This window comes from Monomorium pharaonis, chromosome 5 (genome assembly GCF_013373865.1).
Source record: "Monomorium pharaonis isolate MP-MQ-018 chromosome 5, ASM1337386v2, whole genome shotgun sequence".
Classification (NCBI taxonomy): domain Eukaryota; kingdom Metazoa; phylum Arthropoda; class Insecta; order Hymenoptera; family Formicidae; genus Monomorium; species Monomorium pharaonis.
This window is the reverse complement of record NC_050471.1, coordinates 18266701-18292652: the sequence shown is the minus strand read 5'-3', so window position 1 is coordinate 18292652 and position 25952 is coordinate 18266701. Positions and strand designations below refer to the sequence as shown.

Genomic DNA, 25952 nt, shown 5'->3' with positions numbered 1-25952 from the left:
ATTGTGCTCGTCTCGAGAGTGTGCTCGTCTCAAAAATGTTGATACGACTGGAGAGTTTATAGCCTTGGCGTTTTTCCTTGTCCAGTGATATTCTGATCTCCTGTCTGGATGTGGTTGATAAAAGTACTCGCCGTGTCAGCTTTGATGTTCTCTCTCGGCGTCGATTTTCTGTCGAGTCGAAAGTTCTGGCAGCAATGTGACGACCGGCCTTTTCGCTACCAACGTTTCGAATCTTTGCACGTTTGTATTGCCGTGGTATCCGGCTTGAAGGACCAATTTTTAGGGTAATGAACTACGCCTGTAAGCTGTATTTTCTTGCTTCGAAATAAAGTTGCTTTATTTGATGCTTATCGATCTTGATTCGAGGATCGCTCACTCGCTTTCTTCCACTCGTACATACATGTACCGAGCGCGACGCGGCAGTAGCCGATTTTAGAACCACTTCTACATCGATGCGATAAATGAAACGGAGGGTCGATAAAACAGAATTGAACATCACATACATACGACATATATTTTGTGTATCATGAGAGGCAATGAGACTTATGCTAATTAAGTACCCCAATAGGACTATAATCTTTCTATGTTCAGACTGCTGTTCCTTCCCAGCAAACACAGAACATGTTGTAATATTGCTGTGATGTTTCTACAATGTTATAACATTGCCGCAATGTTGCTGCTATGTTCTGTGTTTGCTGGGTTGGTAACGTTAAGAGTAGGAAACAATGCGTACATTCATTTGAGTCGCATGGATACATTTTTAAGGATACAAAGAGATACTATTAAGTTGATTTTTTAAAACAACTTATCCTCCAAATGACTTTAACATTTGTCTCGGCAAGGTCCAAGTAAGGTCACCATTGGATATCACCCTCTACTAGACCTACAATTTTTGCCAAAAAAATTTTTTGCTATCGTCCATAATTTTAGAGTAATTTGCGTGGAAAGATTAAAATAGCTTATTATCAGTTGATGTGTGATAACTTTGACCCTTTATATCTCATAAATAAAATGTGAGCTCAATTTGAAAATCTCAGAGGATTAATGTCTCGTGAGAAACTATCATTCAACATCAATTTTAAATTCAAGTTTAAAAGTGACGTAATAGGCGATTTTTGAGGTTACTTTTTCCGAATTAATTTTTAAGTAGAAATAAATTAAATTTTATTATTAAAATATATTATATTTACGTTTATGTTGCAGCCTAATTTTGACCTCGATTTTGATCCTTTTCTTGGAATGGAATTTTAAAATACATTATTGAAACAAAAACTCATACTACGTCTTATTTCATCCTGTATAATTTCTATTTACAAGAAATACAATTCTGCAATAGCCATTTGTCGATAGTAAGATCATAAAAATATCGATAGTATAGTTCTGAAATATTTATTGAACGGCTTGGTTTTGTGTTACGAGTGCATTTTTCTATTACTATTTATTAATTTAACAACGAAGTTATCACAATTTTAACTATAAACTTAAACTATTCTTGTGTGAAAACAAGAATCAGTTATGTACTCTACAATCATTTTTACCAATCAATTTTTATACTATCTAACTATGATTCCAGAATTCGTTTATAATCCGTTGACATGTTAAACTGTAATGTAATTATTTTGATTTAACTCTTTTATTTTCTTAATTTATTTTTTATATGTATGCAATATTACTGCTGAGGGAGACTAAGTAAGTCGAAACGTAAAGTTTATTAACCCTCTGCCTACACACCTTATTTTTCTCCCGATTTTTACACACAGGGGTTATGCTAACCTCAAAATTTCATTGATTTATATCTCCAAACGTATTTAATCAATTTTAACTTCTTTTTTTTTATCGAAAGGAAAAAATCTCAGAATTATGACGGTCTTGGCTGAAAAGTCGAAGATATTTAAAAAAAAGAGATTTTTTGAAAAGAATGAGAAAAGAAAAACAGATAAAGTAATTAAAATGGTGATCAATGGAAAGGGGAAGAGTTGTACTTTAAGAATCTATCGTTAGTTTTTTATTCTGTTCAAAAAATATATTTATTTCGTAATGTGAATTTAGTAAAAAATGAATGCAGTTCAAACACAATAATAAAAGAAAATAGTAATATTTATTTAAAAAACATAATTATTAATACACAAAAACATAATTATTAATACAAAAAATATTTATTACAAAAGATTTTATTTGTTATAGAAAAAATTTTTAATTTGTAATGCTACAATTGCAGCATATTTTCGCAAAGTGATCGCGACATTGGTAATATATATGTATAACTACTGGTATGCGTAAATGATACGTAATGAACAAAAAAATAACTTTACTTACCCTTGAAATTTGGAACTTTTCCATTTTTTATTACGTTCCCTACACGCGGGGTAACTGTAACCCCAACACAATTTCGATGCTCCTACTTCTGTTGTTTTCAGAACACTGACAACGCCCAAAGAGGAATAAGTAGAGCACAGTTCAAACCTCCCCAGTCCCAGTGTCTCCTTGCTAAATACTTTTAAGTAGCGGGCATTCCAAAATCGACTGAGGTTACCGTAACCCCATGTGTAAGCAAAGAGTTAATTTTACGTTATAATAATAAATTTTACTAAATTTTTACACCTTAATTTGCACATTTTTGACTTCTATTCCTTTATTGAACTTTAAAATATTTGAGTAAAGCACTCCGCACAAAACAAATGGAAAAAAAGGTACAGTCAAATATCGATACATACTGAGGCGCGCACACATATACTGCTGTACATGCAATAAATACGCACACACTCATAAACTCACTTACACGCACGCACGCACACGCACACACACACACACACACACATATGCATCAGGCAGGCTGTGTGTGTGTGTGTGTGTGTGTGTATGTGTATGGAGGGGAGAGAGTGTAAACATATTCAGATAACACGTTTAAATAACATCACGTTTTGCTTCGTACTCTTAACCGCTTAATCAGCAGATATCGACCTTCCAACTTTTGACCCATTATAACTCGAAAACTGACCATTTTCAAACCTAGCGCCTTGAGGACTTTTGATCAGGACGTTATGAATTACAACATTGAATTACATCAGTTTTAGCCAGTTTGACTGTATCTCCTTTTCCATTTGTTTGTGCGAAGTCCTTTATACAGAAAATTTTATGATAAAATTTTCAAATACATCTTTGGAACATTCTGACGTTCAACATATAAATAAAACTTTTCTAAACGCAATATTTTGGATGCCTTAAAACGTCGAATTGTTACTTGGTTTTACTATTGTATTTTATTCATTTTATCGATATTTTACTTTCTTTATTAATTCCTATAAATATATGAATGGACTACTACACCAAACTATGTATTTTACAGTTTGATTTATAGAATTATTGATTTATTTTTGTTAACATTTGTTTCTGTGGAAGAAAGCCTTATGTGAATTTTGTAAGAATCATTTGAATAAAATTTTTTGCTTCTAAGACAGTAAGGGAAAATAATTGATGTAGATATAATGCTGAATTTTAATTTTTTTTTAAAGCTAAATTATATTGAAATATTGTAATATCAGTGTGATACTTTTATTATATACAGGGTGACTTATTTTAAACAATACCGACAATTTTTTTGTAAACCAAGCGAAATATCAAAAAATGTTTCAGATAAGAGTTTTATGGTTTCAAGGGGTAAGATGTTATTATTGGTTTGACCTTGGAAGGTCATTTTAAGTCACGTGAAGGTCACCTTTAATTTCTTAAATAGAACCTACTATTTTTTATCACATATTCTTGTAGCTTACTTTGAGAACTTTCTAAAATACTACAGTCAAGTAATTTTTTATTAAATATTTTTTAGTTATAAAGCAGAGTTGCAATATTTTGACATAAAATACAAAATATTCCGTAAAATATTCTCTTTCTGGCAGCCTTATCTTATAGGATCCAACCAATCAAGGCATGATCTAGCCAGTCGGCCGGGGCGGGATATTTCCTTGCTTCGGTAGCCTTTGGCGTTGGTGCATTAAAGAAACGGCGGTAGGAATCGGCGGACCGGTAATGTCCGGCGGAGACAGGGTAACCCGGCAGTATCCCGTTTGGAAACACATGTGAATGTGTGTGTTTGTGTGTGCCCCCAATCGTGCGGTGTCCAGTAATGCAGTGTCCAATAATGCGGTGTCCAATCGTGCTGTGTCCAATCGTGCGGTGTCCAATCGTGCGGTGTCCAGTAATGCGGTGTCCAACGTGCCGTGTCCAATTGTGCGTGTCCAATCGAGCCGTGTCTAATTTTTACGTGTCCAAAAGGAGGTCACCCGAACGTATCTTACCTTGACTGACTGGATAGTGTCCGGATCTTGCTTTGACTGGTTGGACATGTCCGTATATTTTCTTGACTGGCTGTATCGTGTCCGGATCTTGCTTTGACTGACTGGATCGTGTTTGTATCTTGCCTTGACTAGTTGGAACGTGTCCATATCTCACCTTGACTGGTTGGATAGTGTCTGGATCTTGACTGGCTAGATCGTTTTTGTATCTTGCCTTGATCAGATCTTGCCTTAATTGCTTGGATTCTGTAAGATAAAGTTGTCGAAAAGTGAATATTTTACAAGATATTTCGTATTTTATGTAAAAATACTGCAACTTTGGAGCCTTATAACTCCAAAAATACTTAATGAAAAATAACTTAACTATAGTGTTTTGGAAAGCTCTCGAGATAAGTTACAAGAATAATGATGACTAATAGGTTTCATTTAAGAGATTAAGAGTCGGTTGTTCCAACTTCTTGGTAAATTTACCTATCAGGCCACCAAGCCTCCTTCTGCAGCATGACTTCTTCGCAAGACGAGGCCATCGCCTTCCACTTCTCCTCGCTGTCCACCATGGCCTTGACTATAGGAGATAGTGACAAATCCGGATTGATCCTTTCTACCAGTACACAGCGCTGTTCCTGCCACGCCAGACAATGTTTCAGCGTATGCTGCGTCGTGTCACTTCCTGCTTCGCACACTTTTGCGAACCATTTTTTTAACGAGGAGAATGCAATCTTATGCATTTTTTTGACTCGGGGAAGAATTGAAGGATATGTGAGACTCTATCTTTTTTCGTAGAGGTGTGTCGGATCTCCCCGACCTTGACGAACCCCACATCGCATTCCCCAGCTTTAGCCACAGTCGAGGCAACTCTCCCAGCAGTGGCCAGATCGTCCAGACCGGCCATCCGCAACTCGGCGGTCTTAACCGGCCTGGCAAACCGGATTCTTTCTGCGGGGAGAACCTCCTTAAGCCTGGCGGCCAGGCGATCCGCGTTCTCCGCGCTGGCTTTGCCAGTGACCTTATAGAACGTGGCCCCAGTGATCGCGCGCCTCGATCCACAAGGCCCCCAGGTCTACTCGGTCTCGGATTTCGGTCAACGCGGCCGCGACGGTGAGCTTCTTCTTCTTGGGGGGCTTAGCGGAGGAGGGGGTTCTGTGGAGCCCCGTCCCCCGCCCGCCTCTTGCAGCGGTCCGCACCCTTCTTTTTTCCGGCGCCCGGTGCGATCCCTACCGAAACCGGACCAGGCGTTAAGGCGGTCACTCCAGCCGCCGATTTTAACTTCTTAGAGGTCTTCTTCCCCACCACCGTCGCCCACGACTCCTGTCGCGTGGGGGTGGTGATGGGAAAGAAGACTTCTAAGAAAGCCCGCCCAAATCACCCGACCCCCCTCCGCCGATTCAAGGACGAGAGGGGGACCGAGAGACCGACTATCTTTTTATTTCTTAGACCCTGCTTTTTTCTTTGGGGTCGACAAGGGCAGAACCAGAGAGCGATGCACTTGCACACGGTTCAAATGGACACGGTGCTTTTGGATACGATATCTTGCGCACGGTTCAAATGGCCACGGTACATTTGCACACGGTGCGTTGGCACACTGTGCATTTGGACACAAAAAAATTTTTATTAAAAATGTACACCAGTTATATGCACACGTAAAATTTGGCCACTAGATATTTGCACAAAAAAATGCCCACCGTTCACTTGGACATGTAAAAGTTGCACACCGCTCACTTGCGCACCATTCACTTGCACATCGTTCATTTGCCCACCACTCATTTGCACACCAAGAAATGCGCACCGATCATTTGCACATGGAAAAATGCACACCGATCATTTGCACACGGAAAGATGCGCACTGATTATTTGCACACAGAAAGATGCGCACTGATTATTTGCACACGGAAAGATGCACACTGATCATTTGCACACGGAAAGATGCGCACTGATCATTTGCACAGTGAAAGATGTGCATCAATCATTTGCACACAAAAAGATGCACACCATTCAATTGCACACCGTTCAATCAAATACATATTAAATATTCATACATATGGCTGCGTTTGCAATGTGTACATGGGTTAGCGACTTGGACGGGGTGGGTGCTGGAGGGAGACCGAACGCCCCCCTTGCACCTCCCCCCCGCGCGCGCGCGCGTGTGTGTGTGTGCGTGCGTGTGTGTGTGTGTGTGTGTAAAGCATTCATTGCACCACATGGATTTGCGACTTAAATGGTGTGCAATTGAACGGTGTACAACTGAGCGGTGTGCAAATAAAGGGTATCTAAAAGCACCGTGTCTAAATGAACGGTGTGCAAACGATCAGTGCGCATCTCCGTGTGCAAATGATCGGTGCGCATCTTGCCGTATGCAAATGATCGGTGTGCATCTTTCCATGTGCAAATGATCGGTGCGCATATCTTGGTGTGCAAATGAGTGATGAGCAAGTGAACGGTGTGCAAGTGAATGGTGTGCAAGTGAGCGGTGTACAAATGAATGGTGTGCAATTTTTATGTATCCAAGTGAACGGTGGGCATTTTTTGTGTGCAAATATCCGGTGGCCAAATTTTACGTGTGCATATAACTGGTGTACATTTTTAATAAAATTTCTTTTGTGTCCAAATGCACCATATCCAAATGCACCATGTCCATTTGAACCGTGTCCAAGTAAATGCCACCCCAGAACCACCCTCTTGCTACGAGTCGTGGCATCGGACCCCGCAATCGGGGGGTGGGGGCCGTCCCAGTAGCCTCAGTGCCCAGCGGCGGCCCGAAGGATCTCTCCGCCGGCAGGCGCTCCTTTATAGTTACCGAAAGCATCTCGCCCACCTGGACGGGAGTATCCCGTTTAGACAAGTAACGATTGGATACGCATGATTGGACACGCAAGATTGGACACAGTACGATTGCACATCGCACGATTGGACACCGCATTATTGGACATTGCACGATTGGATACACACACACACACACACACACACACACACACACACATTCACATTGCAGATTTCCAATACAATTTACATAGGTTATCGACTTGGACAGGGTAGGTGCAAGAGGGCAGCCGAAGACCCTGCGACTTTCCACGCAAAACGAGATGCTCGTAAAAATACGTATATAGCCGTTTGAAATTTTTTTTTTTAACAGCGACGCTTTTTTCTGCTAGTTGTTTCCAAGGTTAGATAATCTATCATATGATATGTTAATGTTTTTCATTAGAAGACTGTGCGGTGTTCAATAATGCGGTGTTCAATCGTGCTGTGTCCAATAATGCGGTTTCCAATTGTGCGGTACCCTCTCCCCCATATCTCAAACCATTTGGAGAGGGGAAAAAGCTGGGGGGAACGCATCCCTGGGGAAAGGCCAGGCTCAATCCCGACTAAAGAATCTGGCCCGGCCAGCTTCCCGTTGTATACGTAGTAGTATACGTCGTATGGCGAGGGATAAAGAACTAAGGGCAAGAACCAATCACATACTGAGCACTTCCTTATTCTTTGATATGATTATTCCTTGCCCTTAGTCTTCATCCTCTCACCATGCGACCGTATGCTACTGGGGCGCAATCTGCGATCGCTGGCGCAACTATGCCGCCCCTTTATCACGGTCCCGAAGCCGCCGTGCGGTGGGCCGCTCCATGTTCCCCCATAGGACGGCCCTGGCGGCCTCAGAGGCAGACGGAGGAGACAGCGTTTAGGGAATTCTCCCGAACGCCCCTTACCTCTGCCCGCCCCTGTTTCTGCAGATAGAATTGGTAGTCAGGTTCGACTCCCGATCTCTGCCGCCGAAAGGCTCTGCTGCCTTTTTCCGCGACATTACGTCCTCACAAAAGGAGGCCATCGCCTCTCAGATTCTCTCGTCGCCGACTATGGAAGCCATCACGACCGGCAACAAGAGGTCCTCATCGATTACCTCGAGACTGTCCCGATTGTGCACATAAGCGATTGGACACAGTAGTATTTCTCAATTGGACACAGTCCCGATTGGATATAGACTCGATTGGACACAGTTCCGATTAAATACGGACTCGATTGGACACGGTCCCGATTGCACACCGTCCCGATCGAACACAGACCCTATTGGACACAACAGTGATCGGAACATAACGTTTGAAGTGGACATTGAATCAATTGCACAGGGACCCGATTGCACACCGACCTGACTGCACACGGACCCAATCGCACACAGTTCGATCGCAGAATAATGCATAGACAACCTCCTAGATAGCACAGAAAATTTATCATAAATTTTCATACATATTTTACAAATTTTTTTCTAAAAAATACGTAATCGGCCTTACTCATTACCTCGGTCAGGACACGATGCTGCACGGCCCAAGCAGGGCACATCTCCAAAGTGTGCCGTGTCCCGAGTCGTCTCAAAGTGATGACACCGGTCGTCAATCTCTCCCTCCGCAACACTTGCGAACCTTTTTTTTAACGAGGGGAATGCATCTTACGCATACTCCCGCCTCGGAGAAGAGGCGAGGATTATGTGGAATATTCATCATCCAGCGAAGGCCAGGTGGTATACCCACTAAACCCCTCGGTGGTTGTCTACCTCCGGGGCAAACCGGCGGGCCACAGAAACTAGTACGCACCGCGGTTCCCCGCAAGCCCCGAATGTGCCTCCCCCCCGGCGTCTCAAATCTCACGGAAGTGGGTGACACTCGGGAGGGGAGGACTCTTTCCCGAGGGGAGGCTGGAACGAACCCCATGAAGGACCCCGGCCGCCCCCCGCAAATACAGCTATGAGAGAGCGGCAGAGCGCAACCACTCGCCCTCTCACTCCCGACCCGGGGCCACCATTCGGTGAGCTGTCCCATGTTCCCTCATGGGTCGGCCCGGCGGCGGAGGCGGCAACTAGGGATCTCTCTCGTACGCCGCCCTCCTCCGCCTGTCTCTTCTTCTGTGAATGGGATCAGCAGTCGGGTTCGACTCCCGATTCTTCTCCGTCGCCTCCTTTCGCGAAATAACATCCTCGCAGCGATACCAGACGGGCTGCTTTTTCTCGCGCATGCGCGGCGAAAACTGGTGGTTACTAGCGATGTATCACTTGTATCAGTAGTGGGTGCAAAGAACCTATCCAAACATGTTGGCTTATTTATATTTATGCATATTAAATTTTAGTGGTAAAAAAACTATTAAACGCAGAATTAGAATTTTCAAGGCTTTATGGCTAGATAAAAGTTGTTCTAAAGAATGGTTGACTTGTCATCCTTCAAGAAATAAAGCACTTTGCATGGCTTGCAATACAGCAGTTAATTGTTGTAACTTTCATTTAATGAGATATTTACAGAAGATCAAACATATTTAAAAAGTAAAGTCATTATATTTTCTACACGAATTAATAACACAGACACACAAAAAAGTGGTTGATCGGGCGAACTAGTCAATCCTTATGTATTTTGATCCGCTGAAACTGAATCCAATGTCAGAATTGCAAAGTTAGCTCGCATTTCCTAATTTCAAAAAAAAATTTTTTTTTAATGTTGGTCCGGCCGACCAGAGTAGTCTATCCTTATGTATTTTGACCCGCTGAATCCAAATCCAAGGTCAGAATTGCTGAATTGGCTCATTTTTTTCTAACCTCAAAAAAAAAAACTTTTCTTATAATGTTGGTCCGGCGGATCAGAATAGTCCACTTTTATGTATTTTGACCCGCTGAATCCAAATTCAACGTCAGAATTGCTGCATTGGCTCATTTTTTCTTAACCTAAAAAAAAATTTTTTTTTAATCTTGGTCCGGCGGACCAGATTAGTCTATTTTTATGATTTTGACCCGCTGAATCCAAATTCAAGTTCAGAATTGCTGAATTGGCTCATTCTTTTTTAACCTCAAAAAATACCTTGTAAAAGCAGTTTGGATCACAAATGTATAATCCGGAACGTTTAGGCTTGCGTAACCACATTACCCGGGGAAAATTCAATATGTATGACAAGTTTGAGCTGTAAATAGCGTAGAAAATTCACTCCCTTTTTCTATTATATCTCTTTTATTCTCGAAGATTCTGTGCAATGGCTTTCTCTTACGTTTCTTTCCTTTCACAGAGACATCACGTTTGACCGTCCAGCAGAAATCAGCCATCATATTCACATCCCACTTGCCTTGATATCAATATTACATCTTCTTGTCCTGATGAAATCTTTCTCCATGTTTTTCACTATAATCACCTAGATTTTCTGGGAAGTAGTTGATATGAAAATCTAAGAAATGCAACTTAAGATTCATTAGGCAACCTAGTTTTCTATAGTTTACCATCATTTCCGCTACTCTTTCTCTGTAATTTTGACTTTTGTGGTTTCCTAGAAAATTTTTCCCGGGTAATGTGGTTACGCAAGCCTGCACGTTCCGGATTATACATTTGTGATCCAAACTGCTTTTACAAGGTGTTTTTTAAGGTTAGGAAAAAATGAGCCAATTCAGCAATTCTGACCTTGAATTTGAATTCAGCGGGTCAAAATACATCAAAATAGACTAATCTGGTCCGCCAGACCAAAATTAAAAAAAATTTTTTTTGAGGTTAGGAAAAAATGAACAAATTCAGCATTTCTGACCTTGGATTTGGATTCAGCGGGTCAAAATACATAAGGATAGACTAGTCTGGTCCGCCGGACCAACATTTAAAAAAAATTTTTTTTTTTGAGGTTAGGAAATGCGAGCTAACTTTGCAATTCTGATCTTGGATTCGAATTCAGCGGGTCGAAATACATAAGGATTGACTAGTCTAGTGCGCCGGACCAACCACTTTTTTGTGTGCCTGTGTAATCTTTTAAGAAATTTCTTAAACGGGCAACCAGTAACATACCTTTTTAACTATGAAGATGCGTCATTGAAACCACTGCGCATGTGTGAAAAAAGGCAGCCCGCCTGGTATCGCTGCGTCCTCGCAGAAGGAAGCCATCGCATCCCACAGAGAGGTCGTCCCCTATGGTGTTGGTCAGGACACAGCGCTGATTCGGCCAAGCGGGACCTCGAGAGTGTACTGTGCCGTGTCCCGAGTCGCTCCGCAGTGATGGCACCGTTCGTCGACCTTCTTCCCTATCCGGTGCAGGTACTCACCGAAAGAGCCGTGTCCAGTGAGTACCTGTACCAACCTAAACGTGAGGGACCCATGGACCCGACCCACTTAGTCCACGAGAACCGGGCGAATCGCCCCGACGATCCTCAGATCTCCCCGCGGGCGAGCCAGTTGCTCGCCCCAGAGGTCCATTACGAGCGACGGCTAAAATCTTTTGAAGGTCACTCAGGAGGGTGACCTTGTCTACATATGTCAAGGTCATCCAGGTGGGCTCCCCTGATTGGCATACTTACCTTTGATATTATATATAATATATAATATTTCTAAATTATTGATTTTTTTTAAACATGTGAACATTTTTATTACATATACGAAATAATTAGGAAAATCATATTACTATTAGAAAAGAATTATATAAAAACTTTATTTAAAAACGTAAAATAATACATGATCTTCATGTAACCTTAAAATATCAATTTTTAACATGGAATTAAATGGAATTTATTTTACCATTATTTCTAACTCTTCAAACCATATTATTTTTACTTTAAACATTTTTTTTTAACTTTTTTTAAGTTATTTACAATTTTCATGTTACGTAAATATTTCTGTATATTATTGAGATTTGTAATTATGTCTAATAATTAAGTTTTGTGCTTAATGAAATTTTAAAGATGATATCTTGCACATATAATATCATTTAAGGCTTTTTTTCTTTTCTTTTTTTACATATTAAAGGAATGCAATTAGAATAACTAATTTTAATTTTAATATATATGTAACTATTTTTAGTTCACAGAGTATCAAATATGTGGGGACCTCAAACTATCGATCAATCAATTTTACGCAAGTCAGTTGCATTGAATACGAGTTTTAATGCTTTAAGTTCTTCCGTTATATTGGATGACAGAATTTCTGCAACAGAACATATGATAGGGATGAACAAACCAGTGCCTAAAGATATTTACGAAAGATTGAAAAATATTGAAGACAGAATATTATATTTAGAAAGCATATCACCAGAATATAAGGACTTTTGGGTATAGAAAATTTATTCTTTACTTAGATTTATAATAATCATGTATTTCAATACGATTGTATATAAACTACTGGACAAAATTAAAGGAACAAAAGTTTGAAACAGCGCCAAGTTTGTAAAAGTTGAGCAAAGAATCTGAAATTATGATGTAGCCCGACGTGTCGACTTGACTCCTGCAAAGTCTCTCCGCTGTGGGTCCAGTAGTTTCAAAGTTATGCCCCTCGAAGCAACTTCCTGTCAAAAACAAAAGTTACAAGGTTTGGAGATACAGAGCAATCTGATGTTAAAAACGGGATGGAAAAATCTCGAAATGGGCTAAGCAGTTTCTGTAAGTGTCCCTTAGAGTGTTTCTGGTGCGCCCTGACACCCTCATTTTTTTTAATTCTAAATTTGCAACCCCTTTGTTTTGACAGTGGAGACAGTGTTTTGCATCGCGTCCGTCTATCTGAAGACAACTCTCTAGCACCGCTCAGTTTTAAAATTTTTGAATGTCAAAGATCTTATCCTTCTATGACCCCTACTACCCTGCGAGGATGAATTGAACGACCACCCCTAACACTAACCAGCCCCCGCAAGTGTCTTCATGCGTCCAAAAAATTCAGAAATAGACCGAACCGCACTCGTAGAGATCTCATTCCTTCCTGACCACGCACGAAATCTACCCCTTTTAATCTCTACCTGCTACTTCTTTAATCAGACAACGAGTCGCAATTGTGCCAGGCTACAGGAGATCGCTTCAGGCTACAGGTGATCGCTCACAACTTTCATTTGAGACAAAAAAATCTTTGTTTTTTCTTCAGCCATCTTGTTTTTATCCCCTTTTTGTGTTAGGTTTTCTTTTCTCCCTAGATTTTCGCTATGTGCATTTTTCTTTGCTTTTATGCCTCTTCCAGTTGACTCTTCGTCTGCGTTTTTTTTTTGTTCCTGATTGCTTTTTTCGTTTCCCCTGAAAAACACATTACTTTTCCGGGTACTCTCTCACATCCTTTTCACATTTTTTGTTTTTTATATTGTTTGTGTAACAGCAAAACAAAAAAAATTTTTGAACACAAATTTATTGCTCTAAGGCAATGCGTCTGTATAAAAAACAAAGCAACTAAAAAACAAAACATGATTCACAAAACAAGAAAATGAGAAAACTGAAAAAAATGGAAACAAAAATTAAATGGTAACAAGAAAACAAATGAAATTTTAACGCTCACATCCACCGAAATCGCTTTCTTCCTTGCCGGCGGCATGCCTTGTTTTGTGAGTCATGTTTTGTTTCTCATTTGTTTTGTTTTTTGTACAAACGCATTGTTTTAGAGCAATAATTCGCAATTTTTTGTTTTGCTTTAACAATGTTTTGCTGTCCCATAAACAACATAAAAAACAAAAAATGTGGAGATGTGAGAGAGTACATGGCAAAATAATGTGTTTTTCAAGGGAAACAAAAAAGCAATTAGGAACAAAAAAAACGTAGACGAAGAGTCAGCTGAAAGAAGCATGAAAACAAAGAAAGATGCACATAGAGAAAATCTAGAGAGGAAAGAAAATCTAACAAAAAAAAGGATAAAAACAAAATGGCTGGAGAGAGAACAAGGATTTTTTTAGTCTCGTATGCAAGTCGTGCCCTGAAGCGATCACCTGTAGCTTGGCGCAACTGCGACTCGTTGGCCGATTAAAGAAGTAGCAGGTAGAAATTAAAAGAGGTGGATATCGTGCGTGGTCAGGGAGGAATAGCAAAGACCTCTACATGTGCGGTTCGGCCTATTTCCAAATTTTCCGGACGCATGGAGGAACCAGCGGAAGCTGATTCGTGCTAGAGGTAGTCGTTCAATCCACCCTCGCGGGGTGGTAGAGGTCATAGAACGATAAGACCTTCGACATTTAACGGTTTTAAAAGCGATGTTAGAGAGTTGTCCTCGGATAGACAGACACGATGCAAAACACTGTCTCCACTGTTAGAACGAAGAAGTGACGAATCAGGATTAAAAAGAAATGCGAATGTCAAAGTGCACTAGGGATACTTTAACAGACACTTACAGAACCGATTTAGCCCATTTCTGAATTTTTCCTGGCCATTTTCCGCATCAGATTGCCCTGTATCTTCCAAACTGCAATCTTGTAACTTTTGTTTTTAACAGGGAGTTACTTCCAGGGGTAATTCTGAAACTACTGGACCCACAGCGCGGAGACTTTGCCCAGTTATGAGTCATATTTGATTTTGTAGATAATCTTCTGTAAATAATAATGGTAGTAATTTAATGAAAAATAGTTTAATCTTTAAACTTCTACCGAAAGTTCTGACCTCTTGGTATCATTTTACTGATTTAATGGCTTATTATCAGTCTCAAATAACAAATATGTCAAATACGTTATGCCAAGAATGTTTTCATATTAGAAAGCGTAAATCCTAAATATTAAATAATTGACACAATATAAACACAGTAGTCTACGAGCATTGTTCTTACATATGCAATATTTTTAATAACATTTTTTCTTTTACCGTTACGTTTTACTACAATATAGACATGATGTCGTATTTTATCAACATACTTAAACTTTGAACTTTAAGAAATATTAGATTAGCAATATCGATATTATAGTTAGTAAGAACTCCTATAGATCATGAGCTTTTATATGACGGTTAAATTCTATTCTGTGTCCAACTTGGATCACATGTTCCCTATATCGGCATTTGATATATGTGAGGAGTACAACTTTGCTTCCGCCGTTTTTTTTTCGAAATTCGAGGCTTTATTGTGAGAAACAGATTATACATTTACGATTCAAAGTATTGTCCATCGCTGGCCACTACTTTCTCCCATCTTTCTGGAAGCATATGAATCCCGTGGAAAAACTGGTCATCTTTTGAGACGATCCACGAATCAATTCAATTTTTCACTTCTTCATAAGAACGGAAGTGCTGGTCAGCCAGGCCGTGTGTCATTGATCGAAACAAGTGATAATCAGAGGGAGCAATGTGGAGAATACGGCGGTTGGAGTAGTACTTCCCATTTCAACGTTTCCAAGTATGTTTTGATGGGCTTTGCGAAATGGGGTCGAGCATTGTCATGCTGCAAAATCACTTTATCGTGTCTATCGTATTGGAAGCCGGGAAGTTCCCCGGCCATGCTTCCACGTCGACGGCCAAACCGAATATTCACGGCTCCAAGGTGATGCTCTGTATTTGGTGAGACCAGCTCGGCGTAGTGTATTATGAGCTACTAAAACCGACTGAAACAATCACAGGCGATCAGTATCGAAAGCAATTGGTGCGTTTGAGCCGAACACTGAAAGACAAACGGCCGCAATACAACAATAGACACGATAAAGTGATTTTGCAACATGACAGTGCTCGACCCATGTCGCAGAGCCCGTCAAAACATACTTGGAAACGTTGAAATGGGAAGTCCTACCCTACCTGCCATATTCTCTGGACATTGCTCCCTCTGACTGTCACTTGTTTCGATGATTTTCTGCGCTTGGAGTTATCGTAATGAACTCATTTTTCGTCCCCAGTCACAGTACGATGCAGAAATCTCTTCCGTGTTTGCCTTGTATGCAGCTGTTTACAAGCAAACAAACGCCGTTTTGCATTTCTCGGCTTCAACTCGTACGGCACCCAATTTCCTTGCTTCTGAATCATTCCCATGACTTTCGGGTGTTGTGAAATGGTTTGTTGAGTCACTTCCAATGATTCTGCCAATTCTTCTTGCATTTGACACAAGTCTTGATCAAGTAATGCCTTCAATTCTGCATCTTCGAAAACCTTCTCTCTTCCATCGCCAGATCAGATGATTACAGATAGATCTCACGATGACTTGAGAGCACAAATTTTGTGCGAGCTACAACACGCGTATAAAATGTACCGTTGCCATTGAACACGAGAACCGAAGTAAAGTAGCTCCAGCGCATGCGCTAGCGAGCAAGCAGCTTAAACACGAAGTGCTAGAGCTCATTTTTTATACATTTTATATATTTAAAAATATAATATAAAATTTTTCAGAATTGTTTGCATGATGGTCTTTCTGAAATTGTTTTTGTAAATTGGACTTTTTTAAAATTCTTTAGATCCTATAGCTAGACCAACAAAATTAGCGGGAAATAATGACTATTAAAAATACGACCTTAACGTAAAAAAGTATTGTTAATCTAAAAAGTTTACGTTGCAAACTAATTTTGCAACATATTGTTGCGTTCGCCCGGCAAGTCTGCCTCGCACAATCACTCGCGCACTTCTGCGCGAAATGACAAAGACACTCTCTTTCGTAAAATTCTTTAATGAGGCTTGAAATACAAAGATCGTTCACGGATCAAGATCAAAGCACGTCTGCTCGGCTCGAAATCTCAAGCTCAACTCTCCCTTGACAACGCGTCAACATCCGTAGTCAAGGGACAACGTTCACGTTCCACGGAGAAATCCCGATGCACCGAACGATTTCCCGACTCGGGCGCAACAATATTATAAACAAATTAACTGTTGACTGTAAGGAAAAGTTGTACATATTCTTTTTGTAATTTTTTCCGTAGAATTGATTGGCTTTTACTATAGTTCTACACATCATAATTTTGTTGTAGTTAATATTTAATAATTTGTTTATAACAATTTGTTGCAAAATTGATTTTTGCAACGTATTATTTGCATAAATATTTGTCATTTATACATATGTATCATGAAAAAAGGAAAAGTTCAATTAAAAGTAAAGGTTAAAGTTCATATTTTTAAAGTTTTATTATTTGTGGCAACCATAATAAACACGCCATATTAAATTTTAAATGTCTGACATCAAATTTATAACACCGTGCAATAATGTTTTTGTGTCTGCCCAAAAATGCCAATTTTCATCCTTTTTAGGACATAAACATTATAGAAAGTTATAAAAAGTTGTAAACTTTGTTTTAGAATTTTTGCGGTAAAATATAGTTCTTTAAATTTCTGAAATTTTGTATGAAAAGAAACGAGGGCCAGCAGTTGGGTCCACGTTATCGGATCTTGGATTACGCTGGAAACTATTACATATGCATATTATTCAGATTTAAATATATTTTAAACGTACTTCACTAAAATCTAAGAGTTTTCAGTAAAGTATGCAAATTCTTACGATTTAAAAGATCAAGATTTGAGTACGCAAAGTGTACGCAAAAATAAAGTCTAATTTGAATTATGTTCTTTTTCCTAGATCCTTTTTCCATGATTTTGGGACTCAGGAAACAAAATTATTTTGGTTCTATGTCAGACACAGACTAAAAATGAAATGAAATGGTGTAATCAGTGACCTCAAAAATCTATTAATTAATAAGATTATTATAAAAAATTCATTTTTTGCAGGGCACCGCACTTTTCTTATGGAAAAATAGATTTCGTACAAATTGGCTCAAACTGTATCAAAAGATAGCTGAAGGCATGCCGATTAAAAGTTGTCATTGCTAAGTCAATCCTATGAGTCATTTTCGACTTAGCGGCGTTTGAAAATGAAAGTAAACGTACATGTATTTCAAATGATATATATATGTGTTTGCGTGCGTGCATGCGCGCACGCGCTGGCGTGTGCGTTCTAACTTAAGCAAGATTGATTTTTTAACCAAGCAACCAAAACATGTAATTATTTCTGCCATTATACATACCACATGCACGCGCGCGCGCGCGCGCACACACACACACACACACACACACACGCGCGCGCGCGCGCGCGCGCCACGTACACACATACATATACATTGTCACGACTTTTTTCTCCGTGCGGAAAAGCTGCGATCAAAAACAACGACAACGAGAAAATACCCGGGCCAAAACAGCCCGAATGCCTAATATTTCGCGCGCGAATCTCAGCTGCATACAAACGATCAGGTTGGGTGCCAGACGTGCTCGACGGCACGTCATTTCGCGAAATTCACTAACAAGGGAACCTCGCGAACCCGTAAATTCTGATTTTAATGAAACTTGGCATAAATGTAGAGGGGGTGAATACATGAATTTAGAAATTTTTAGTTTCAACTTCAAAGTTGAAACATTCTTGCGGTTTTTTGATATATCTCGTAAACTAAACAAAACATTAAAAAATGTTTCATACAAAAGTTTTACAGCATAAATACCTCCATTTAACTACGTTATTTATTTTTCGAAAAAAAATTTTTTTTATAAAAAAATTTTTTTAAATAAATAGCATAGTTAAATAAAAGTATTTATACGGTAAAACTTTCGTATGAAACATTTTTTTATATTTTGTTTAATTTACGAGATATATCGAAAAACCGCAAAAATCGTCTCAACTTTGAAGGGTGGTTTTACCCCTTCAAACCGTTTTTAGGCACCAACTAAGAATTTCTAAATTCATGTATTTACTCCCCCTACATTTATGCCAAGTTTCATTAAAATCTGAATTTTCGAGTTTGCGAGGTTCCCTTGTAAGAACAGCCTCAATCCACGCGCGAAAAACGGCTAACTCATCGTAACGGCAGAGGGGCAGGACTGATGACAGAGGCGCGCACGACAAAGATAGCGCAAAGCACGATAGAAAACCAAATAATTGCAACACGTAGAGTAATCAGTAATAGAAGTTTATTGCTCGAGTAAGAAAGAAAATAAACAAAGAACAAGAAAAATAATGGGATGTACCAAACGGAATTCGCAAACGCTAGTTCGATAATTCCAGTAGTCCCGTAGCGCGGGAAAATAACATCAATTACGCACGATTGATCGAGTACACTTGATCTCGGGCAACAATCGCGGCAGCGATGGATCGCGGACGTGAGTTTGCGAGGGTACTGGCCGCAGCACGACCACGCGCTTCTCGATACTCGACTCGTGCTATTCGATCTCCCTAACACCGATCCTGGCACGAAAAATATTCGCACGAAGCGACACTCGCGATACCCGCGGGGATTACTTTCCCTACGCGGCACAACACGGCTCACACGAGCAAAGACTTTGCGACGCACGCGGTCGCTACCGGGGAAACCGCCAACGTGATCCGCTTTCCTCCTTAGCTACGATATCCAACGTGATTTCGCCCCTCTCGCTTGAATCCGGCAATACACTAAAAATCGCGAGGCCGCCCCGTAGTGACGCAACACGAACACGAATCTGCGTCGGACGCAGAACGAGAAACGGGGTGGTTCGCCGGTCAGTAGCTTTACACAAAGAAAACGTCGCAAGTAACAGATCATCTCACCGATAAAGTCCTGCCGGCTCGTCCTCTCCTTTGTCACCAGTTTCGCCGTCCAAGGGAGGCTCGTTAGGCATCGTCGCCTCGCCGACAACGATAATTTTAGCTAGGCTCGCCGAACCATATCAGGCACCCGGTTTGTTCGCACGTACGCACGTAAAAACACGGGGATCACGGTCGATCCGCGATCGACGCCGTGACCCCCCCATTAGGGGCCGCGCGTTAGCTTCGCGCATTACGCGGCCCAATCGCGACAGGGCGCGCAGTCCTGCGGCCGCAGGGTCGTGCGCGCTCTCATCCTTTCGGAGACCCTACGGGGCTCTCGCGAAAAACAGACTTTTCCGCCGGCATCCTCCAGCGCCTCCCGACGGCACTCGTCGCCCTCCGCTATTCGCGATAGTCCTGCAGTCGGTGGAGGCGATTCAGCGACCCTTGCCCCCCACGTCGCCGCCTCTAGTGTGCCCGTCGTTCTGATCTTAGCCGGGGTTGCCGATTTCCGTTTGCCGGCTTCGGCTTTCCCAGCAGCGTTGCGCTCCCTCGTGCTCCGCCTACTCGCCTCGCCTCTCTGACGGTTCTTCGCTCTCGGTTGCTGCTAGCCGGGCCGGCGAAATTTTCCTTCGGCTCGCCTCTCCTTCCGCACTCGTCCCTGGCTCCCCCGAACTCCTTGTTGATCACGCGGCGTGGTGTCCATCGCGTTAACCGAAAAGAAATAAAATACTTAAAACTAATTATTCTACGTTTGTCGCGATTCCTCCGGAAGATCTCTTTTTCACCTCTTGCTTCTCCGCCCGGCGCGAGTCCGCGGCTTGTGACGGGAGAGCAAGGGCGTCATTACGTTTTTTTCCAAGATCTGGTCATCAGTCAGTTAAGGGGGAGAGGGGGGGGGGAATTTTGAATTTGTCATTATATTTTGAACAATGTTTTGATTAGAATAAAATATTTATTTATATAATATTATCTTTTTATAAACGTAACAAAAATTATTTTATGAAAAATTAAAACTAATAAACATTATTTTTGAGATAATAAAAATAAGTAAAACCAGAGAGAAAAGACAACGCAAGAACTCTTTGGATAGTGAGAATAAACAAAATATTTATCAATTAAAGGTTAGGTTAAGTTAAACATATTTTACATAAGCATAAAGCTAAAAGCTATTAAAAAACTTACAGAAGTCGTTTTTTATTTTTGATTTTGATCTAATACGTTGACATTTTTCTTGTTTATTTGTGCTCTGATGTGTTCAAAACTCGACTAAAAGATGTATTAGCAGCTTCAGCAGGTTCAGATGGACAATCTGGTACCTTCTGTACCTCCAAGAAGACTAAGGGATCTTTCTCTTTCCCTTTTAAAATATATTTGTCCATTCTATATTCTATTATATCTAACTAATACACAGAATGTTGAATGTATACACATTTACATATTACCAACACAAGTAAAAATCGGCTGGCTCGGGTCGACTGCAAGATCATAGATCAGTGCTGTCGCTGCGCTTATGCGCAAAACTGATAGCAACCATTTTAACAGCGCGCATTTCAAACTTCGGTCAATAAATTAAATAAAATAATAAACAATAAATTTTGTACAGTTTTTTTTTTTAATTAGCTTATATTAGACAAAAATTTATTTAAACTTTAAAAGATTTATTATTTTTTAAATTAAAATAAATTTTTTTTAATCTTTACTGACAAAATTATTTTATTTGTAAATTTCGAGGTATGGAATTCCATACCTAGGTTACAGTGAGGCCTGGTCTTACCATGGCTACCATGGCGGTAATGACGCGCCTGCGGGAGAGGAACGCTGAGCTTCGCGGCAGCGAAACTGCCACGTCACAACATATATGCATTATTCGAAATACGTAACACATTTACTTTTATATTTTCAAGCGCCGTAAAGTCGAAAATGACTGATAAAATTGATTTATCAATGACAACTTTTAATCAGCATACCTTCAGCTATCTTTTGCTAGAGTTTGATTTAATTTGTATGAAACCAACTTTTCCATAAGAAGAGTGCGGGGTCTTTTATTATTGACAGCAGCTATCTTGGATCCGTCATATTGAATTTTTTAAATCTGACTTTAAATTTGTAATCAGTGACCAGAACAAATGTCACAAAAATCTACTGAGCCGTTTAATTAATGCCCCTGTCATGGTTAAACGTAATGTATAGTTATTTTTTTCAAATGTTATAAATTATAAATATTTTTTTAAATATACTATATATAAAGTTAACCATTACAAGAATTTTAGGAAATAATCATAAAAATGATGTGCTAAATAAAAACTTATAATAGATGAAGTAGGTAATAAATAATATTTTTGATAAATGCATGTAACCGTTGAATCCTGTGTGCCTATTGGCTACGGATAGCCGCGGGATTCAGGGTCTGGGCGGCGGGCTCGAATAAATGAGAAGACGGTGTGTTCGGTGTAATGTTATGTTTATTTAATAATTCCTTATGCTACTATGTACAATGTCTTACGCTACTATTTACACGGGTGTATTCTCGTCGTGCGAGGTATTCGTGCGTGTGGTGTTGGCGACAGTGTCGCGGCGGGTGCTGGCGTATCTGCGTGCGGCGCGGTGCCCTGATTGGCTGTGCGGTGTGTGTGCCGATCGATCGGCGTGTAGTCGGCGATAGCGGCGGATCGCGGCGTTATGATTGGTTGCGGCGGTGCGACGTGCGGTGCGGCGATGTGGCCTTAAGGCCCGGCGCTAGCGGCGCGGCGGTGTACGGTGGCCAGCCTGGCTGGCGGTGCAGCGGCGTGTAAAGCGGTGCGGTTGGCGACGCGGTTCGTTACCCGGTCTCAGCTGTTCGGCGCATCAGCTGTTTGGTCGCGCTGCCGTTGTCATCCTGCGTGGTGACAGTCGCGGCACCGGTTTCTCCTCAGCACGGAGTCCCTGGGACGGAGCGACGCGCGACCGCTCAGTGCGCGGCCGAGAGCTCGGGTACGGAGCGTGGCGGTGTGCGGCCCCTCAATACGCGGCCAGGAAGGCACTCACTGCGTGCCCGGGTAGGATCGCTAGGTTAGGGGACGGCGCTCAATATGCGCTCGAGGATGCCTGGCTCAGTACACCAGGAGGAACGGTCTGCTCACTTCGCAGGCCGGGGAAGCTCTGACTCCGGTCTCGGGTGGAGGGCTTATATACCCTCCACTCGGTGGTGAGGGAAGACGAGAAGAGCGGAGGGAATCTGCGCGAGGTGGGGGTAACGGCCTTACCTCCGCTCTAGCGGCAGCGGAGGAACGACTCGTTACATGCATATAAATAAGCATTTTTTAGACATTAATAAGTACACACAGTTTGAAAAATAACAGAATTTTTAACAATTTTTTATGTAAGCTTTCTCTGAGCTCTTTCCAAGCTGCATGTATATCAGATGAGATATGGTTTTTATCTTTAATGAGCATTGAGTACATGTCGTAAATTGTAATATTATTTAAAGCACTTTGGTCGACTTTATTGCAAAAATATAAACAAGCAGTTTCAAATTTTATTCTATAAAATGCTGTAAAATTATTTTATAAACTTACGAATTGAAACAAACTTATAAAGATGATTTTCTGAAGTGCGTATACAATTTTTTGTGAAGTTATAAGATTGAGAATGGTAGTAAGAAGTTATGTAAATCAACAAATATTTATACGTAAGAATTGATTGTTATAGAAAATTAATTGCGCGGGAAACATAAATAAAGCAATCAGAATAAGCAAAAATCATCGATAATTAGAAATTTTCGAACTGTTTCAATTCGATTTTTTTAACATTTGAAAACTCAAATTAAATCTATAGTGATTTGAGTCTATTCAAAGTCGAAATATTCGCATATCTTTACCATAAAATATATTTATTAATCTATGTTTAAATTAATTTGATCTAAATTTATTTTATCTTATTTTATTTTATAATTATCATAATTTATATTTTATATTTGTTACAGATAAAGGATATTAATAATTTAGAAGATATTTCAAAACCTACCCGAAAAAGAGTAAGTATTATTAAATATTTATTCAATATATGAATATGTAAATTAGAATTAGAGTAACTCCGGTATGTACCTAACCAAACTTAACTTATTAGGTACTATTTATAATACTGTGTTTAAGGAAAGTAAATTATACTAATAAAAAGTTTATATTGTGTATACTACTATTGAAAAATTGGAAATACTAAATTTTTATTTTATTTAAAAAAGATTTTTAAAAAATTTTGTGTCATATTACATATTTCATAAAAGTGGGATATAAGATCACTTATGTATGTATGTCAGATATACATAGATAATTTAAATAGAATATTGTTTAGTTGCCAGCAATTAAAGAATAGTAATAAAACTTTTGGGTATCAATCCGGCAAATATTTTTAATATGATTGAAAAACATACAACGTTTCTTATGGAAATTTAAAATTTACAAAGATATTTGAAGTGCGGAGTGTTGTAAATTTCCAAAACTAGTTTCTAATTTTTTAGTATCAAAGATGTATCTTACAAAATAGATTAAAATTAATGGAGACATATTAAAATTAAATAATGTTTTAGTTATTTTTACAAATGAGTTTTCTACATTTTATTTAATTTAAAAAATTATTATTAATAATGACAAAAAATATTTCTACATTATAACAAAAAAGATAAATGATGTGTTTTTAAATGAAGATAGCCAAAGCTATGTTATTTATGATATTAGTAACTATAGTTGGTGTTTGTTACAAAAAAAGATATATTAAATGCTGTAAAATCAAATATTAATAAAGACCAATATGGGCATTATCATGTAACTTATACATGGATATTATTATATATATAAAGATAATTAAAGAATAAATTTGACTGTGTTTCAATTAAATATTGTATATTTATTTTTACCCAAATTCTAATTTTCCAAAAAGTTTTTTTTTTAATTAATAAAAAAATAATAACTCTTGTTTTTATAGATAACAATTACTTATAAATGTTACATACACACATACACAAACGCGCGCGCATACACACGCAACATACAAATACATACGTAATTATCTAGTACTAAACAATTTATTATTATATATTTGAAAGAAAAAAAAATTATATTGATTTTTTATACAATCAGTCGCAATATTTATTATTAGTTTCAAATGATTAATGTATTTACAATATTTTTTTTTTTAATTGGTCGATTATACCTCCGTAATTAGGTCTTTTGTGAACAGAATAGCGATGGTCCAGTGAACAGAGCGCCTGCTTGTCACTCCAGAGATTGTAGGTTCGAATCCCGAGTTTACCGACTTTTTTCAGAATTTGTACTAATTTATTTCTCTATGTTTCAGATAATTGAATTTCATATAAAAATATATGTATAATGTATAAAAAATATATATGTATGTGTATAATGTATAAAAAATAATATTAATAATGTACAACTTCCATAAGTGTTAGTTGAACAGAGAAAAAGAGAAAGAAAAAAAAACAAAATTAATTTTTTTTATTTGTCATATTATATTAGAAAAAGTCCAAATCTAGAAAGAAAAAGGTCAATACAATTTATGATTTTTTGCTGTAATTTAAATTTTAAAAAGCCAAGTTTTGTAAGGAAAAAGTCCAATCTAAAATTTAGTAAATATTCAATTTAAGAGAATAAGTTTACAAAGATTACAAATACTGGATAGGAAAATTTCTCGTAAAAGTAAAGCATGATATTTAATCAATATTGTAAATACTACAATGGATTTTTTTCCTATACAAAATAGGAAATATACTAATATTAGTAAATACCAGCTTCCAAAAAAATTATAGAAAAAATTTTTATAAAAATAACAAATATACTAATATTATTTCTCTCAGTGTAGTTTCATCTTTTAAAACAATTAAATTAAAATTTGTTAACAATAATTTTAAATAATTACCCTCACTCTTTCTATTGTTCTAATTCCTGCTGTGTAAATTCCTGCGTAATATCGGAGTTACTCTCTATTTTAAATTACCATATCTCTTATTTTTATTGCATTATATAATATATAATGATATTAATATTTTAGACATATTCCATGGCAGAACTTGATTTGAAGTTATACGAACTCGAAGACAAATATACCAAGAAGATGAAATAGCGATTGTTACAAAAGTACACTTTTATTATATTGTATATTGTATAATTGTATTTCATTATATTGTATAATTAAATTGTATTAACAATGTAATACCCACTCTTTATATAAATACACAATTCAAATGTAAAGGCTCCAAACAATTAAATTTCACTATTCTTTACGTGAATTTTAACATGTATATTTAACATATATAACATATAAATTTTTGCTTTATTGTTATATGATCACAAGTAATAATGATTGTTAAAGTAATAATGATCTTATTGATCATTATTACTTTAAGTCTATTTTATAAATTTCATGAATTTTATTTGAATTTTATTTTATAAATTTCATGAATATACACAAATAAACTACATGAAAAGACAAC

At 38.6% G+C, this 25952-nt stretch overlaps 2 protein-coding genes and 1 long non-coding RNA gene across 23 annotated transcripts in view; 2 read left to right on the top strand and 1 right to left on the bottom strand.

Moving 5' to 3' along the window:
- Positions 1–25748, top strand: part of LOC105833808 (molybdopterin synthase catalytic subunit) — a 123295-nt gene extending 97547 nt beyond the window's left edge. For 14 of the 21 annotated variants that reach the window (XM_036287613.1, XM_036287614.1, XM_036287618.1 and 11 more), the window contains 2 exons: positions 11097–11559; positions 12086–12220. In XM_036287613.1, the coding sequence (XP_036143506.1) occupies positions 11097–11530 (434 nt within the window). In that variant the 3' untranslated portion in view covers positions 11531–11559; positions 12086–12220. Of the gene's footprint in view, positions 1–2417; positions 2526–11096; positions 11560–12085; positions 12334–23432; positions 23484–25510 lie in introns of those variants that run through there. The other 7 variants (XM_036287609.1, XM_036287620.1, XR_004963469.1 and 4 more) reach the window with 6 other exon arrangements.
- LOC118645848 lies at positions 4198–5840 on the bottom strand. Its single transcript, XM_036287623.1, has 2 exons — positions 4764–5840; positions 4198–4538 (listed from the first exon to the last, which is right to left on the bottom strand). Exons 1-2 carry the CDS (start codon positions 5018–5020, stop codon positions 4424–4426), a joined length of 372 nt encoding a protein of 123 aa, XP_036143516.1. The 5' UTR covers positions 5021–5840; the 3' UTR covers positions 4198–4423.
- On the top strand, positions 12340–20184 carry LOC118645849. The gene is made up of 2 exons (XR_004963472.1): positions 12340–17542; positions 18715–20184. It is a non-coding gene; the product is annotated as an uncharacterized LOC118645849 (long non-coding RNA).
- Positions 25749–25952: the final 204 nt, after the last annotated feature.